We start from the raw sequence: 15,192 nt of genomic DNA, 5'->3' as shown, positions 1-15,192 counted from the left end.
AAAAAAAAAAAAAAAAAAAAAAATTTAAGCCATCTTTTTTTGCATAACAGACCATGGAAAGGATAAAGCCCACATACTGAACCAAATGAGAGTTTTAACAGTAGATTCTAAGTAGAAAATTGGCTTACCAAGCAGCTAAAAAAAAAGAAAACAAAGGAAACATAGAAATAAGCTCTCTGTGACTGAATTATCTGTCTGTCAGAGAAGGAACATTTTTTTATTTATTTTATGGATATTAGAAAACTGCTGGTCTAATTTCACACCACAGAGCTCTAAACAACAGTACATATCTTAATTAGAAGCATAAAGCAGAGTTAGTCTAGGAAAAAAATTTCTTTTGAAAAATATACGGTAGTGAAAAATTTTATCAGTAAATTCATTTAAAAACAGTTTTTAATAGTGTATGTATGGAATATCATATATAACATGATAGTATATTTATTTAAATTCTACATTCTCTTTGTACTTCCTTTTGGAAAGTTACTGCCATCATCCTAGAACTATTTAATTCATTCACTTTGTCAAAATGTGATAATGCAGTTTATTCTTCCTTTACCTTTTATTTGAGCAGGTATTTTAACTTTCAGCCATGTTGATTTGGTAATGCTTTCTGAGTATAGTATTAATTTTAAGATACCTTACTCAGAAAAGATGAATTTGATTAATTTAGCAAATTAAAACCACATAAACAGAGCTATTAAACTTTAAAAACTATTGTCAGGGATAGGAAAATATAACTTTACAAAGATAACTTTTTTCCTATAAAAATGAAAAACCATTTTTGCAGTGATTGAAAGGAACATCAACTTCTGGGAAAGTAAAATTGTGACCAACTTTTAATACAGTATAATTTGATAAAATAAGCAGTCAGAAAGCATTATTAAGTACATTGAACTTGAAAAGCCAAAATATTTAAGAAACATCTGTTCCAACAAAATGTATGTACTGCGTTAGCTTTTAACCACATAAAGGTTTTCCATTTTAGGGATGATTTCTTGTTTAATCTTTTTATTATTATTATAAAACATACTTAAAGAAAATCAAGCAAAATAAATGTATATTTTAATAAGCTATTACAAAGGAAGCACCCCTGGAACCACACTCATGTCAAGAAATAGAACATTGCTAGGCACCCAGAAATACCACCATGTACTCGATACTTCTTCCAGGGCCCCCAAAGTAACCTCTGTCATCACTTTTAATCACTTTCTGTATCTCCATATAATTTTTATTACCTAAATGTGCATCCCCTAAAATTGTAGCTTAATATTATCCCCTTAAAACACTTCAGTGTGTCTCTTAAATTATCTTTATGTCTACAAGTCCCCCCCTCCATTCCTTTCTTTTTCTTAAAAGTTACCTGTTGAACTCGTGTCCTACATCTGGACTTTGTTGTTTGCATAGTCATGGTGTGGTTCAACATGTATCTCTGTGTTTTGAAAATTATGCAAGTTAGTCATCAGTTTTGGCAAGACTGTAAGGGACGGTGTGTTGTTTTATCAGAAGGCACATGTCAGTTTCTCTCTTTTTTGGTTGTCTTTTTTGATGTTAGCAGCTATGGCTGCTCAATGCATAAATCCATTAATTCCTTCAGGTTGCAAAATGGTGATCTTCTAATTATATTATTATTTTTTCATTTAATAATTGGGATACTTTTATAAAAAGACACTTTCACTAATCTCCTATTAGTTTTTCCAATGGTTGGGTTCATACAATATAGTTAGGATAAATGTCTGTTTCTTTCCTTTTACTTACCAGCTTTCAAGATAATGAATTGGTTCCCTACTGCTCCCTGAAGGTAACCAATTAGATTTTGTTTTTTAAATAGTATTATTATTTCATGGATTTAAACATATTTGACTTCATGGTTTTCATAAATTATAATTGTTATTCTTTTGGAAGCTCAGATTGTCTTATCTTTGGCTAGTGGGCTGTTCTTCAAGTTGGCTCCACTTTTGGTCATGACCTCAGTGGTCTTGGGTAGCTTCGCTGCTATCTAGCGTGATAATATATTCCATGCTTGTCTTGTACATTTCCTGCCCCAGACCTAGAAATAGCCATTGCTTTAGTAAATCCTAGTTTCTTTTAGCGGAAAATGGCATTTTAAGCACAAGTTTGAGAGCTAGGAATATTGTGTTAAGAGGTTCATCATTGTGTCCAGGTTTCTTTAGTAGAGAAAGCTAGAGATTTTATACATATATACCTATATTCAGAGTGAGTTCATATTGATACTTGTAACTCAAATTCAGGATTATGGGGTTTTTAATTTAGCCTCTTCTGTATTATATCTGCATCTCCTTTCTTTCATGCCTAAAATCTTAGTGCAAGGACATGGAATGAATTATAGTATCTCATAATTGCTTGTTTACTTTATCCCACAGTCCACACCTAACAGTCTTCGAATAATCATAATACTGTCACTACTGCTAATGTAAATTACTGAGAACATTCAAAATCATTTTGCCTATGGTTCTCATTTCTCCCCTTCCATTTTGAAATAGTTGTACTTTATTTACATTATTGAAGTATATAGTGATTACATACGATGCTTTCTCTCCTTTAATCCACATTTACTCATCCATGCGAGTTTGGTTTTGCTATTTAGTTGAACTATCTCTTTTATGTGGGGATTTAGAGAGTTTCAAAAACTATAGTGGTACCATTGCCACTTTTCCAGAATCAGGGATGCTTTTTATATTCATGGTCATGGTAAACAATTTTAATTTGAACCAACTTTTTCTGAAAGGTTTAAGGCCTTTCATGTTTTTGCACGTGGGAGTCCAGTTGTTTCAGCACTATTTGTTGAAAAGACAATCCTTTCTTCATTGAATCACCTTTCCTCTTTTGTCAGATATAGTTAACTGATCTGATCCTCGAGCCTATTTCTGGGTTCCCTATTCTGTTCCATTGATCTATTTGTCTTTTCTTTCGTGAAATAACTTTTTTATATATTGTGTTGACTGTTACAACAAATAATTCTGTGAATTAGAAGATTTTATTAATACAGACATATAAGTTGATAACTTTCACATACTAAAAATTATGGATAAGGGCATGTTTATATTTCCTAGAGAAATGTCTGTTTTTCTAAGCTTGTAAGACATTTGTATATTTATCCTGTATACAAATGTCAGATTTTATTGAAACCTATTAAAAATAACAGATGTATCCATTTGAAAATAATTTGGTTTTAGTTGATATATTTGTATAAGTAAAGATGTGGAGCAATACGGAACTCTTATTCACTGCTTATAGGTAAATTAGTAAATCGCTACGGAGAGCAACTTAGAAACAGCTAATATGATTGATTGTGGTATAGTATTCAGAGGGTGGAATGCTAGACAGAAGTTGCAGTGAAGGAACTGGAGCTATATATTAAGTCCCAGAAGAATAAGTTCAGCAAAAAGAAATTATAGTGTGATACAATATGATAGCATTTATATAAAATTTTAAAACATTCAGAACAATGCTATGTGTTGTTCAGGATTGTTCTAGATTGATGTAATAATAATGTGATAGGAATAAATACCAAATACATAATAGCATTGCCCCTGGGGAGAGAGGAAAGGGAATGAAATCTGGCAGGTTTCAGCTGTGTCTCATATTTTATTTCTTTAGAAAAATTGTAGCAAAAGGATAGTATTTCATAAAGCTTGTTTTCGCATTTATCATGCTGTCCTCTCTACTTCTTTGTGTGTCTTGAATGTTTCATAATAAAGAATTAAAAATAAAATGCCTTTTATCTTAAAATTTTTTGCAGAGTGAGGGAGGAATGTAGATTTAAGAATAAATTCTAGTGATAAGTTGCATCATCTTTTAAATAACCTGGCTACCCACTGGTGAAAGTTTTCAGTTCCAGAAAAGGGCTCTTTTCTACGAAGATCTTTCTCTTCAGATTCTGGCTTTCAGCAGATCACTACACATTATAAAAGTCTGTATTTTCTCATCTCTGTTCTTCCCCTTCTCATTGTTTGGCTATTCACTATGTCTTTGTTAGACCTTTTTACCCTGTTCTTTGTCACAGATATTCTCACTTGAATTCTAATGACCAGATCCTGAAACCTCTGGCATATATTTTAAGAATCTTTTAAGAATTATTAGATTTTAGAATTCACCAAATCAGGGGAATACCTGAAGGTAGGATTCAGACCAAGAACTCAGAGTTGCTAAGAGAGTAAAACTTAAAAGTGCTCATCACAAGAAAAAAAAATTTGTAACTATGTGTGGTGATGATGTTAAGACTTACTGAGGTGATCATTTTGCAATAAATACAAATATCGAATCATTGTGTTGTACCCTGAAACTAATACGTTGTATGTCAATTGTACCTAAATGAGGAAGGAGGGATGAAAGGTAAAGAGAGGGAGGAAAGGAGGAAGAGGGGGTCGGAGACAGAGAGAGAGAGGGAACTGAATGAGAAAAGGGCTTTTTCTTAAAGATTTTATTGGGGAATTGGGGAAGGGAAACAATGTTGAGGAATCGGGGAAGGCAGACAGCCAAGCTGTTGTCCTTCAGTCTTAGTTGTGGAGGGCGCAGCTAGCTCAGCTCCAAGTCCAGTCGCCATCCGGCCGCCCGTCGGCAGCTCCCAGCCACTCAGCTCAAGGTGCCGTGTTCAATCTTAGTCGCAGGTGGGTGTAGCCCATCATCCCATGCTGGAGTCATGCTTGTTGTTAGGATCACCTTCTCTCACCAGTTGAGCTATCCTGCCACCTGCTGGCAGCTCAGCTCGGTCGCAGCTCACTGGCCCATGTGGGAATCAAACCTGCAACCCTGCTCCTCAGATCTCGCTCTCTTAACCAACTGAGCCACTCGGCCTGAGAAAAGGGAATTCTTGATCATGACGTTTGTAGAGGATAACAATACCTTACTGAAGATGGCAGTAGATTTCTTCAAGTAAATCTTGCTAGGTTACTTGAATATTACCAGCCACAGTCCTCTCTTTTTGGTTTTTTTTATCTCCTTTGTTGTGGTTTTTCTTCAGGGCATTGTCACTTAGCATTTCTCCCTTCACTACCTACCGTATTATTCGTTTTATTATCTTAGCATTCTATCTTGGCTGATCATCTCCTGACTAGTACTTCAATCTAAATTCATTTTGGGAGGAAAAACTGGCTGCAAAAATACAAAATGCAAAATGTCTTAGTCTGTGTAAGTTTGGGTTTTAAAAGTCTGTGTTCTTTCTTGGTATTTTGCAATAACTACATAATTGCATTTGGTATTTTCAACTTATTTGCAAATGATCTGCTAAGAGAACTTTAAAAGGCTACTGAAAATGTAGGTGTAACACTTCATTTTCATAATCTTGGTCCAGCACATTAGCATTTTCATAGAAAAACTGAAACTGAATTTTCTTCCCCTGCATCTCATTGCTATATTTCTGCTGAGCCCATTTTTATTGATAATTATCTCTTTCTTTCTACTTATACGTAAAATGTCTTACTTTTAATTGGAATCCCAGTCTACTTCTTTCAATTAAAAACATTAATATCATATAGGTAACATCCAAGTATCATTTCAACTTTTTTTTAACCTAAACTTTTGTACTAAGGTACTGTGCTGTGTCAGTCAAATTATTTATAACCATTTCCCTGTGCAGATTTACTGTTACTACATACTTATTGCTCATTGTTTATTTTATTATGATATCTTTATCATGGCAGTATCTATATATACAGATTTCTTCTTCTCATAGACTGAAATGTTTCTTTAATAATATTGTTATGTTTAAAAAAATCACATAAGTATGAATTTAAATAAATTTAAAATCATGAAATTAAGTACGAACTTTGTATGCCTTATTTAAAATATATTCAGTCAATAGTGTTTATTGAGCTACTACCATATGACAGGCAGAGTGCTAAATATCGTAGATAAATGAAATCAGTTTCATATTAATTTTTAAACCACATCATTTCAGTGTTTAAAATTATCTTCCACATGTGTAGTTTGCAGCTAACGTCAGCCATAAATTCTAAATAACTAAACTTAGATTTTATTTAGGATCATTCTCTCGCATTCTTTTTATCTGCTTTCCTGGCCAAAGATTCCAAGACTCTATCTTCAGAAACAACAGTAATAGCCACTCGTTATACCAAGTGCCTGTCTGTCCCCTGCATATTAGGTACATTATTTTTAATTCATTTGACAATCCTGCAACACAGGCGAAAAAAATCCCATTTTACAGATGAGAAAACTACGGTTCCCAGAGGTTAGCTTGCCCAAAATCCCAGAGCTGTCTATTGCCAAAAGAAGGAATCAGACCCTGTTATGTGCTGCTTCTGTGTGGTGTTGCTTGTGGTTCTTGTACAGGGTCAGTTCCAACTTGGAATTAAATTCTGAATCTATGTCAAGTACTTTTAAGCATACAGGTAATTGAATTTTAATGCTGATGTCATCTCATTATATTTTTAGAGTCATAGAAACTTGACCCTGTCTGTTCATGACAGTATACTACTTTCAAAAGATTCCATGCAATATCATACTCGTAGAAGAAACTTTTTTTTTATCTTCTATATAAACAGATGCAAAAACTAGCAGTAATTGTTTTGTGTTTGTATAATTTGTGTTGTGGGGAAATAGTGTAGGTTTTATTTGGTTCATTCTAGGGATATTTTTACACTTATATTCACAAAGTGTGCTCTTTATTTTCAGCACACCTCAATCAATCCAAGAATGAAGAATCTTTAAAAGAAATCAGCTTACTAAGAACTTGCCTTCCAAACTTCGTCAATAATGAAAAGCATAGCTGCCTATATTATTTAGTACTTGACAGAAATAGCTCAGCACAAGCTTCTTCCTTCCTCACTCCAAGGTTAACATCTTCATTGTTGTTGCGTAATTTGTCTCTTCAGTCCCTTTACATTTTGCTCATTGTTCTTCCCTCTGTGGGACCCCCTCAGCACACTTAGAGTTCCTAATGACCTGTGGTTCTTCTCATTCCCTCTCTTGGATTACAGAGAGAAAGAGTTGGTGCATTCCTGTAAACTTATTATTACCTGGGCTTGTGAGGCAGTGTGTCGTGCAGAGAACTTGGTTTTTAGAGTCAGACACACCTGGATTCAAGCCACAACTCTTATCACTTATTGACTTTGGGATCAAGGGTGACTTACCCTTCTCTTTGACCCTCATTTTATCTTTTGCTAGAATGTACAGTAGTCTCCCATTATCCACGGTTTCACTTTCCTCAGTTTTAGTTACCTGCAGTAACTGCAGTCTGAAAATATTAAATGGAAAATTTCAGAAATAAATAAAATTCATAAGTTTTAAATTGCACGATGTTCTGAGTGGCATGATAAAGGCTGTGCCATCCCATTCCATCCTGCCTGGGACGTGAATCGTCCCTTTGTTCAGGGTATACTGTCCCCACCTGTTAGTCACTTAGTAGCAGCCTCAGTTATCAGTTCAATTATCATCCTATCACAGTGCTTGCCATCAAGTAACTCTTTTTTTTGTTTGTTTCAGGTATACAAAACAATGTAATATTTAGACATTTACACCCCTCACAAAGTGATAACACCCCCCCTCAGTCTACTACCCCTCTGACATCGTATATAGCTGTTACAATTCCATTAACTGTATTCCCTATGCTGTACTCCACATCCCATGACCATATTTATATTTGTTTATATTTATATTTATTAGCTGACATTCAATATTATTCAGCTTCAGGTGTACAGCGCAGTGGTCAGGCATCTATCTACACAGTCTATGAGTGGTCTGTCTCCCTAGTAAGACAAGTGTCTATCTGACACCCTCCAAAATCTTTACAACATTATTGATTACATTACCCAAACTGTCTTTCATATCTCTGTGGCAATATTGTGACTACTAATTTGTACTTTCTAATCTCTTTAACTCTTATTTTACTTAATAATGGCCCCAAAGTGCAAGGACAGTGATGCTGGCAATTCAGATGTGCCAAAGAGAAGCCATAAAGTGCTCCCTTTACGTGAAAAGGTGAACATAGTAAAGAAAAAAATCATATGCTGAGGTTATTAAGATCTATGGTAAGAATGAATCTTTTATTCATGAAGTTGCCTAATTTAGAAATTAAACTTTATCATAAATATGTATAGGAAAATACATAGTATATATAGGGTCCCGTACTATCCACGGTCTAGGCACGCACTGGGGGCCTTGGAACGTATCTGCAGCTAAGGGGAAGCTACTGTAGATTGTAATGACTAACTTTGGAGTATCGAAAAGATTAAATAAAACAATATATGAAAAGTGTTTAGCACAGTACCCTATTTTCTTCCTTATTGTTGGTGGGGTTACTCTTTACTGAAACTTACGCACACTCAAGGGTTTTTCTTTAAACTTTTATGGTATCTTTAATTATGCCATGCAAGACATTTTCCTCCCTTAAATGAATTTTCGCCATTGAGTTGGGAAGACAGCAGGTGATCCTGTGACCTTTGCGAGTTTTAGAGTTATCTGCAATTGGCACGGGAGGAAAAAGCATACATAGAATCCTCATTCTTACTCCCTGAATTGGTTCTGGTACCAATTCCAATGTGTGTGTGTGGCTTCTCCACACCATTAAGCAATTCTTGGATACCAGCAGGTTGTCCTACAATTAACTCAATTCTGATTCTGTCTACCCAGAGATAGCATCAGATTCCACAGGTTAAGGATTCAGTCCTACATGACTGCCCCCCACCTTCAGACCTCACTTGCAAGCCCAGGCTGTTACCTGTGTTTCTGACCCACCCGCTACAGATTGGAAGTTCCCATGACCTCCTTGGACTTCAGACATCAGTCACAAGTCCAGGTTGTTACCTGTACTAATGACTGACTGTTTACAGATCAGAGGTTCCCGAGACCTCCTCCTTGGGTTCAGTTATTTTGCTAAAGTAGCTCACAGAACTCAGAGAAACATTTTACTTACTAGGTCACTGGTTTAATATAAAATGATGTAACTCAGGAACAGACAGATGGAAAAGATGCATAGGGCAAGTATGGGGAAAGGGTATGGCACTTCCATGTCCTCTACAGGTCCTTTGGAGCCTTCATTACATAGGAATGATTGATTAAACCATTGGCTACTGATTCAACCTCTACCCCCTCTCCCCTCCCTAGAGTCAGGGAGTGGGAGAAAGTTCCAACCCTCTAATCACACAGTTGGCTCCATTGGCAACCAGCCCCCTTCCTTAGGTGCTTTCCAAAAGTCACCTCATTAACAACAAAAGACACCTTTATCACTCTCAGCACTTAGAAAAATCCCTAAGTTTTGAAAGCTGTAAGCCAGGTACTGTGGACAAAGACCAAAGATAAACCAAAGATATTTCTTATAAATTACGATATCCCACTCCCCTTTTAACTAATTTCTTTTGTTAATACTACGGAGCCTGTTTGAGAGAGTCCCACAAACTTTTGGAAATGAGGAAGCCTGGACTCCCTCTCCCTGGACCTTGCGTTTAACTTGTTCTACTCCAGACTGCCATTCGGTTGGGCCCCTCACCTTGGGCTGCCTGTAAGAGTACGGGCCTACTCTGAGTCACCTGGCTTCTCATGGTCTGCTCTGAGGCTGCCTTTATAAAACTTTAAGCTTTCTGGAAGTATGGTATTTTAAGCAGCATTATAGTGTTGTTGTTTTTTTTAATTCATAGTTTTAGGAAGTTTATCATACACCTACTACCAGCATAGCTTTTGGCTAGCTGCTACAAGGATACCAAAAAAAAAAAAAAAAGTATGAACTAGATAAAACAATTTATTTTTTTAAGCTTACAGTGAAAATAAGGACATCTGACCAAACATTAGAAGTAAATGAAAGGCTGAATATCACCAGAAAGTCTGAGTCACCTGGCTTTCTGGCCAAGTTGGAGTGGGGAAGGGATATGGAGATGAGATAAAAGGAAGGAAGGATCCCGCCAAGCTGGAAGGAATCCAGAAACTGGGACAGCATTTGGTTTTGTTCTTTAAGGGTGAGTGTGGTGGGAAGGAAACACAGTCTGGGGTGAAGAGTGTGGATTTCAGGCAGAGGACATAAGTGAAGTTGTTAAAAGACAAGCTGAGACATATTATAAAATTTAAGAGTTTATTTAAGCAAAACTCAATTCCAAACAGGGAGCACCAAACCTGAAGTGGCTAGGAGCACTCCACTGACAGAAGCCAGGGGAAAGGCTTAGACAGAGAAAGTGCAGAAGCAAAGAAAGGAAATTATTTGACTGGCTATAGCTTAAAGCCTAGTTGGCTACTTGTAACTGGTTATCCTTAGTTAGGGTTTTGATTTTGTAACTTTGAGGCACTTACAGGCTTAGATTTCGGTTTGCTGATATAGGTCTCCAGGGCATTAGAGCCACATCAGGCTAATAGCCTCCTTGTTTAATTAATTTAACAAGTTATAGAGCTGGGAAAATGCAAGGCACGTTTTAGTTTGAACTCAGTAATGAGGGGAAACTAGGAGATAACACCAGAATTTGCAAGTCAGATCCTGTCCCTCCTTTGCTTATGGCTTCTCACCTCATTTAGAGAAAAAGCCAAAGTCCCTACAAAGTAGCCTACAAGCTACTACATAATTTGTTTCCCTTCCCCAATTCCCACCACTTTCTCCCTTGCTCCCTCTTCTCTAGCCAGGCCTGTCTCCTGTTGTTCCTTGATCAGGTCAAGAGCCCCAACTCAGGGTGTTTATTTCGTCTGCCCAGAGCGTTCTTCTCCCAAATGGCTGCTGCATGGCTCACCCTTCACTTCAGGTCACCTTTATCAGAAAGGCCTGTCCTGACTTCTCTATATGAACTCCCCTCCCCACTCCTGCTGCTCCTTATTCCACTTACTTTCCTTTATTTTTCTTCATAGTACTTGGGAAGTATGCATATAGGATCACTAGCATCCTGTGGCTTGGTGTTTGCTTGTGAATTGTTTCCTTGTCTTCAGCCAATACAGTATATGTTCTCTGAGGATGAGGACTTAACTTCTGTATCCCCAGGACTCAGGACCAGTGCCTGGCACATAATTCATACTCAAATATTTATTAGATGAGAAAGAAAAACAAGCAAAGAGAGTGTGAAGGAGGGAAGGAGTTAGATAGAGTCCTACAGGCTTTTGCATTCCAGGCAGGGTAATAAAAATTAATTAGTCGGCCGGGTAACCAATGAAGGGTTTGAACTAGGAAGTGAGAGCAAAAGCATTTAGTTTAGGAAGATAAGTTTGGTAATGATGTATAGGATGATTTTTTTTTTTAATTCACATCAACCCCCCTTCCCTAAGTCAGTAGTATGTACTATAGATGTATGTGCCTTTTTTAAAAAATAACTTTTAATTTTGAAATAATTTGACTCAAGAAACTGCTGAAGTAATTGCTAAAATTGCTATAAGCAACTTCCCTTCCTGTACCTTTTCCCCTGTTTGCCCCAATGATAGTATCTTATACTACTGTAGTACATTGTCAAGTCCAGGAAAATGACCTTGGTACCATACTGTTAACTCAGATACAGGCCTTAGTTGGATTTCATCAGACTTTACATGCATTTGTGTGTGTGTATTGGTAGTTCTGTGAAATTTTATCATGTGTAGAAGTGTGCCTTTTAATGTTTCTGCATCTAATTTTGAAGATTTTGAGAACGTGTTAGAAAATATTTAATACCACTTTAATTCTATTCTCCAAGGTTCTTGGTCTCCTACATTTACATATAAATAAACCTAATGGCCTGTTGTTTTATTTTGTATTTCTGTCTGGGTATTTCTTGTAGCCTTTAACACCAAAGATGCTTTTTAAAAATTTTACTTCATAGGTATTAACAATTCATATTACCACATCTTAATTATTATTATTATTATTATTATTTTGAAATCAATACATTATATTATTATTTTTTCCATTGGTCATTTGTCTACTTAACAAACCTTCATATCTTTTCTGATAGTAAAATATTTCTATAAGACTGTTAGTAGGGTTCTGATGTTTTTCCTTTGCCTATCCTGCCTTACTAATTAGAAATATATTGCTGGTCAATAATTTACTAAAAATTTCAGATTTGGGAAGGATAATGGGTGGAAAGGAGATTAGCTAAACTGTTTCAAGTCCTGTATTCATCCTTTTAAAAATCAAACTTCTAATGATTTTAGATATTCTGCTAAGCATATTATTTTACTGAAAACCCATCTTAATTAGTTTTTGTATACTGTGGAACATACTTGTCTTTTATTTATGGACTTTATAAAACAAAGTGTTCAAGTTAAAGTCTTATACTGTAATTTCTGCACTGTGCTATATATGTGGCATTATATATTACTTTGTGTCCTATGTGAGATTTTATGCACACACAGACATACTTAGATCTTGCTGATGTTTAAGGTAATAATTGATGTCCTCAATAAGATGCTGGATTAATATGCAGGCCTATGTGTGACAGTTGAAGAAAAACTAAGGTCTATGTGAACATACTTCATACATTTCTTACAGGTTCTGAGTTCTGTCCGTACAGAATGGGATCCACTTGATGTTCGCTTTGGCACCAAACAGACTTATCAGGTGTTGACAGTGGAGCACTCCATCAGTGTAGACAAAGAGCCCATGGCTGACAGCTGCATCTATGAATGTGTTCGGAACAAAATCCAGTGTGTCTCAGTCACCAGAATACCACTCAGATCAAAGGCCATTAGCTGCTGCAGGAACATTACTGAAGACAAACTGATTTTGGGCTGTGAAGATTCTTCAGTAATTCTTTATGAAACTCACCGTAGAGTGACTCTCTTAGCCCAGGCTGAACTTCTGCCTTCATTAATAAGCTGCCACCCAAGTGGCACAATTCTGCTAGTTGGCAGCAGCCAAGGAGAGCTGCAAATTTTTGATATGGCTCTATCCCCTATTCACATCCAGCTCTTGGCTGAAGACCGCTCACCTAGGGAGACTCTGCAATTCAATAAATGTTTTGATGTTTCCAGCAGTCTTGTTCAAATGCAGTGGATAGCTCCGCAAGTTGTTTCTCAGAAGCCTGAAAGTGGGGACATCTTTGATCTCCTCTTCCTCAGATTTGACAGAGGACCTTTGGGTGTACTTTTGTTTAAACTTGGTAAGTCAAGGAAGTTGGTGAGTAAGTAAATTAAAGCGTCTATGATGGTGACATTATAATTAAGGCAATAAAACAATTCTTAGAGTGTAGATTTCCTATTTGTCATCCCATAAATACGCTTGCCTCTCAAACATTTTATATAGTTTCCTTAACAAAGCTTTGTGGATGATTTTCTAAATGTCAAGGAACATTAGATATTGAAGAATTTAGAAATTGTGCTAAGTAGCCATTGTAATGAATAAAAAGCCTGAAACTTCACATTTGATACTTATCAAAATAAACTGTCTACTAAAAAAATCCCTTAATAAATAGGTATGTGAATATTTTAAAAGCACTTAATATGCCCACTAAAAATTGTGGGTGGTAGGAATGTAACACTTTTTCTATTAAAATTATTTTAGATTATAGGTGTCCATTGCTTCCTAGATAGGAATTGTTTAAAGCAAGTGTTTTGAAAGAGAAAGCAAATGTTTAATTAGAATTTGCTAAATATATTTGAATAACTTGTTTTGTTTCCCTTTTAGATAAAAATATGCAAAAGGATTTATCAATATTATGAAAATTGTTTATTAATATAGCCCATTTCAATCAGGAAACTTTAAAATAAAATTTTATTATGATTTATTTACCTTTTGTAGTTTTATATTACCAGCTATGCCCTGGAATACATGATATTCTTTAGGTAGTTTTGTATAATTTAACATTTTTGAAAGAACCTCACTTAGGTTTAAAAACAAAGATTTTAATTAATGCACATTACTGCTACTTTAAAACCCCTTACAGGATTTGGCTCTGTGGCACAAAGTTAAATTTCTAAGACATTGTAGTATTTATTAAATAGCTGTCAGTTTACTTTGTTTTTTTACGGATCTACTTGCTTCTGAAATTAAATATATGAAATAAATCTATTGAAAATGACTTGATTAACCTGAAAAATATAGTGGACATTATAAATATAAGGGCTATGTTTTGTCACATAACAAAATACAACTAAATTTATTTGTAATGTTAATATTGTCCAAGAAAAAATGTTTGGAATCTCATTTATTATGAGATTATCCAGTTCTACTTTGCCCCACTGCATGTTTAACAGGTGTATGTCTCCATACACAACACTTATTAAAGTGGATGTTAGATGTTTTGCATGTCTGTTAAAACACACACACACACACACACACACACACACACACACACACACACACACACACCTTTTATAAATTACCTAGTTACCTGTCAAACAAAAAGCTGTCTGCCCACATATACCTAGCTTTTCTCCAGTCATCCCTTATGGGCCTACTCACAACAGCTTTTGCAAAAAGCACAGCTTTCTCTTCCTATCTCTAGCACATTTGCCTTCTTACTAAAGTAAACAGGCTCTTGGTGTAGGGATTTAGAGGGCTTCCTGCTAATTGCCAGCTTGTAAACTTAATTGGACTGTCTCCCTGGGCACTGTTCCTAAATCAATTAGGCAATGAGTTGGCTGTCACCTCTTTTTCCCAAGAAGGTCTCTTGGAAGAGTATTATCCAATAGAAGTCAAGCATTCAAATGAAAAGGTGATAACTTCTGCAACTGACATTTATCATTTAAATTTTATTTTTAATATGATTCTTATGTTTTATAGGATAAGGAAGTTTTATAGCACTCACAAGTGCTTTAAAAGATCTAAATATGGAGTTTCCTAGGATTTTTTAAATGTATTGTAAGATTAATGTTTATTACAGATTATTTTTTTTTCTCCTTAGAAAGAGTAGATTCCTTGAAACGGTAGATTCCAACTAACAGTTCTCTCCCTCTTTTTTTTTTTTTTTTTTTAAAGAAAACCCCATTTAAATGACAGATTTTTCTTAGGATCTGCTACTAAATACATCCAAAAATTTTAATATACTTCTTGAATTAACACAGTACTGATTCTGGGCATCCATGTGGAATTTTCATGTATAATTCAAGTTACTGCATATATAAACAGGTAGTTGCATGTGCAGTTTCCCTACAAGGGAGTATTTATGAGATTTTTTTCATATGCTTGTTATGCAGGCCTTTGGAAAATTTTACATGAAAGGTATAGCTTACAATTTAAGAAGCTGAGCTAGATCATAGTTTAAAATAGAACGTTGTCATATGTAAACGTGGCAGTGGCTGGTGCCAGGGTGCTAAGATTTTTGGAGTTTGACACTTAGA

The 15,192-nt window shown here is 35.6% G+C and overlaps 1 protein-coding gene across 5 annotated transcripts in view; it reads left to right on the top strand.

Annotated features, from left to right (window-relative positions):
- The window catches only part of WDPCP (WD repeat containing planar cell polarity effector), a 302,619-nt gene that overhangs the window by 123,584 nt on the left and 163,843 nt on the right, over positions 1-15,192 (top strand). For all 5 annotated transcript variants that reach the window (XM_019635240.1, XM_019635244.1, XM_019635251.1 and 2 more), the window contains one exon: positions 12,404-13,013. In XM_019635240.1, coding sequence (XP_019490785.1) covers positions 12,404-13,013 — 610 coding nt within the window. The remainder of the gene's footprint in view (positions 1-12,403; positions 13,014-15,192) is intronic.

This window comes from Hipposideros armiger, unplaced genomic scaffold (assembly GCF_001890085.2).
Source record: "Hipposideros armiger isolate ML-2016 unplaced genomic scaffold, ASM189008v1 scaffold_2, whole genome shotgun sequence".
In the NCBI taxonomy this organism is placed as follows: domain Eukaryota; kingdom Metazoa; phylum Chordata; class Mammalia; order Chiroptera; family Hipposideridae; genus Hipposideros; species Hipposideros armiger.
Note: the sequence above shows the minus strand (reverse complement) of the source record. Positions and strands in the feature narration are given on the sequence as shown.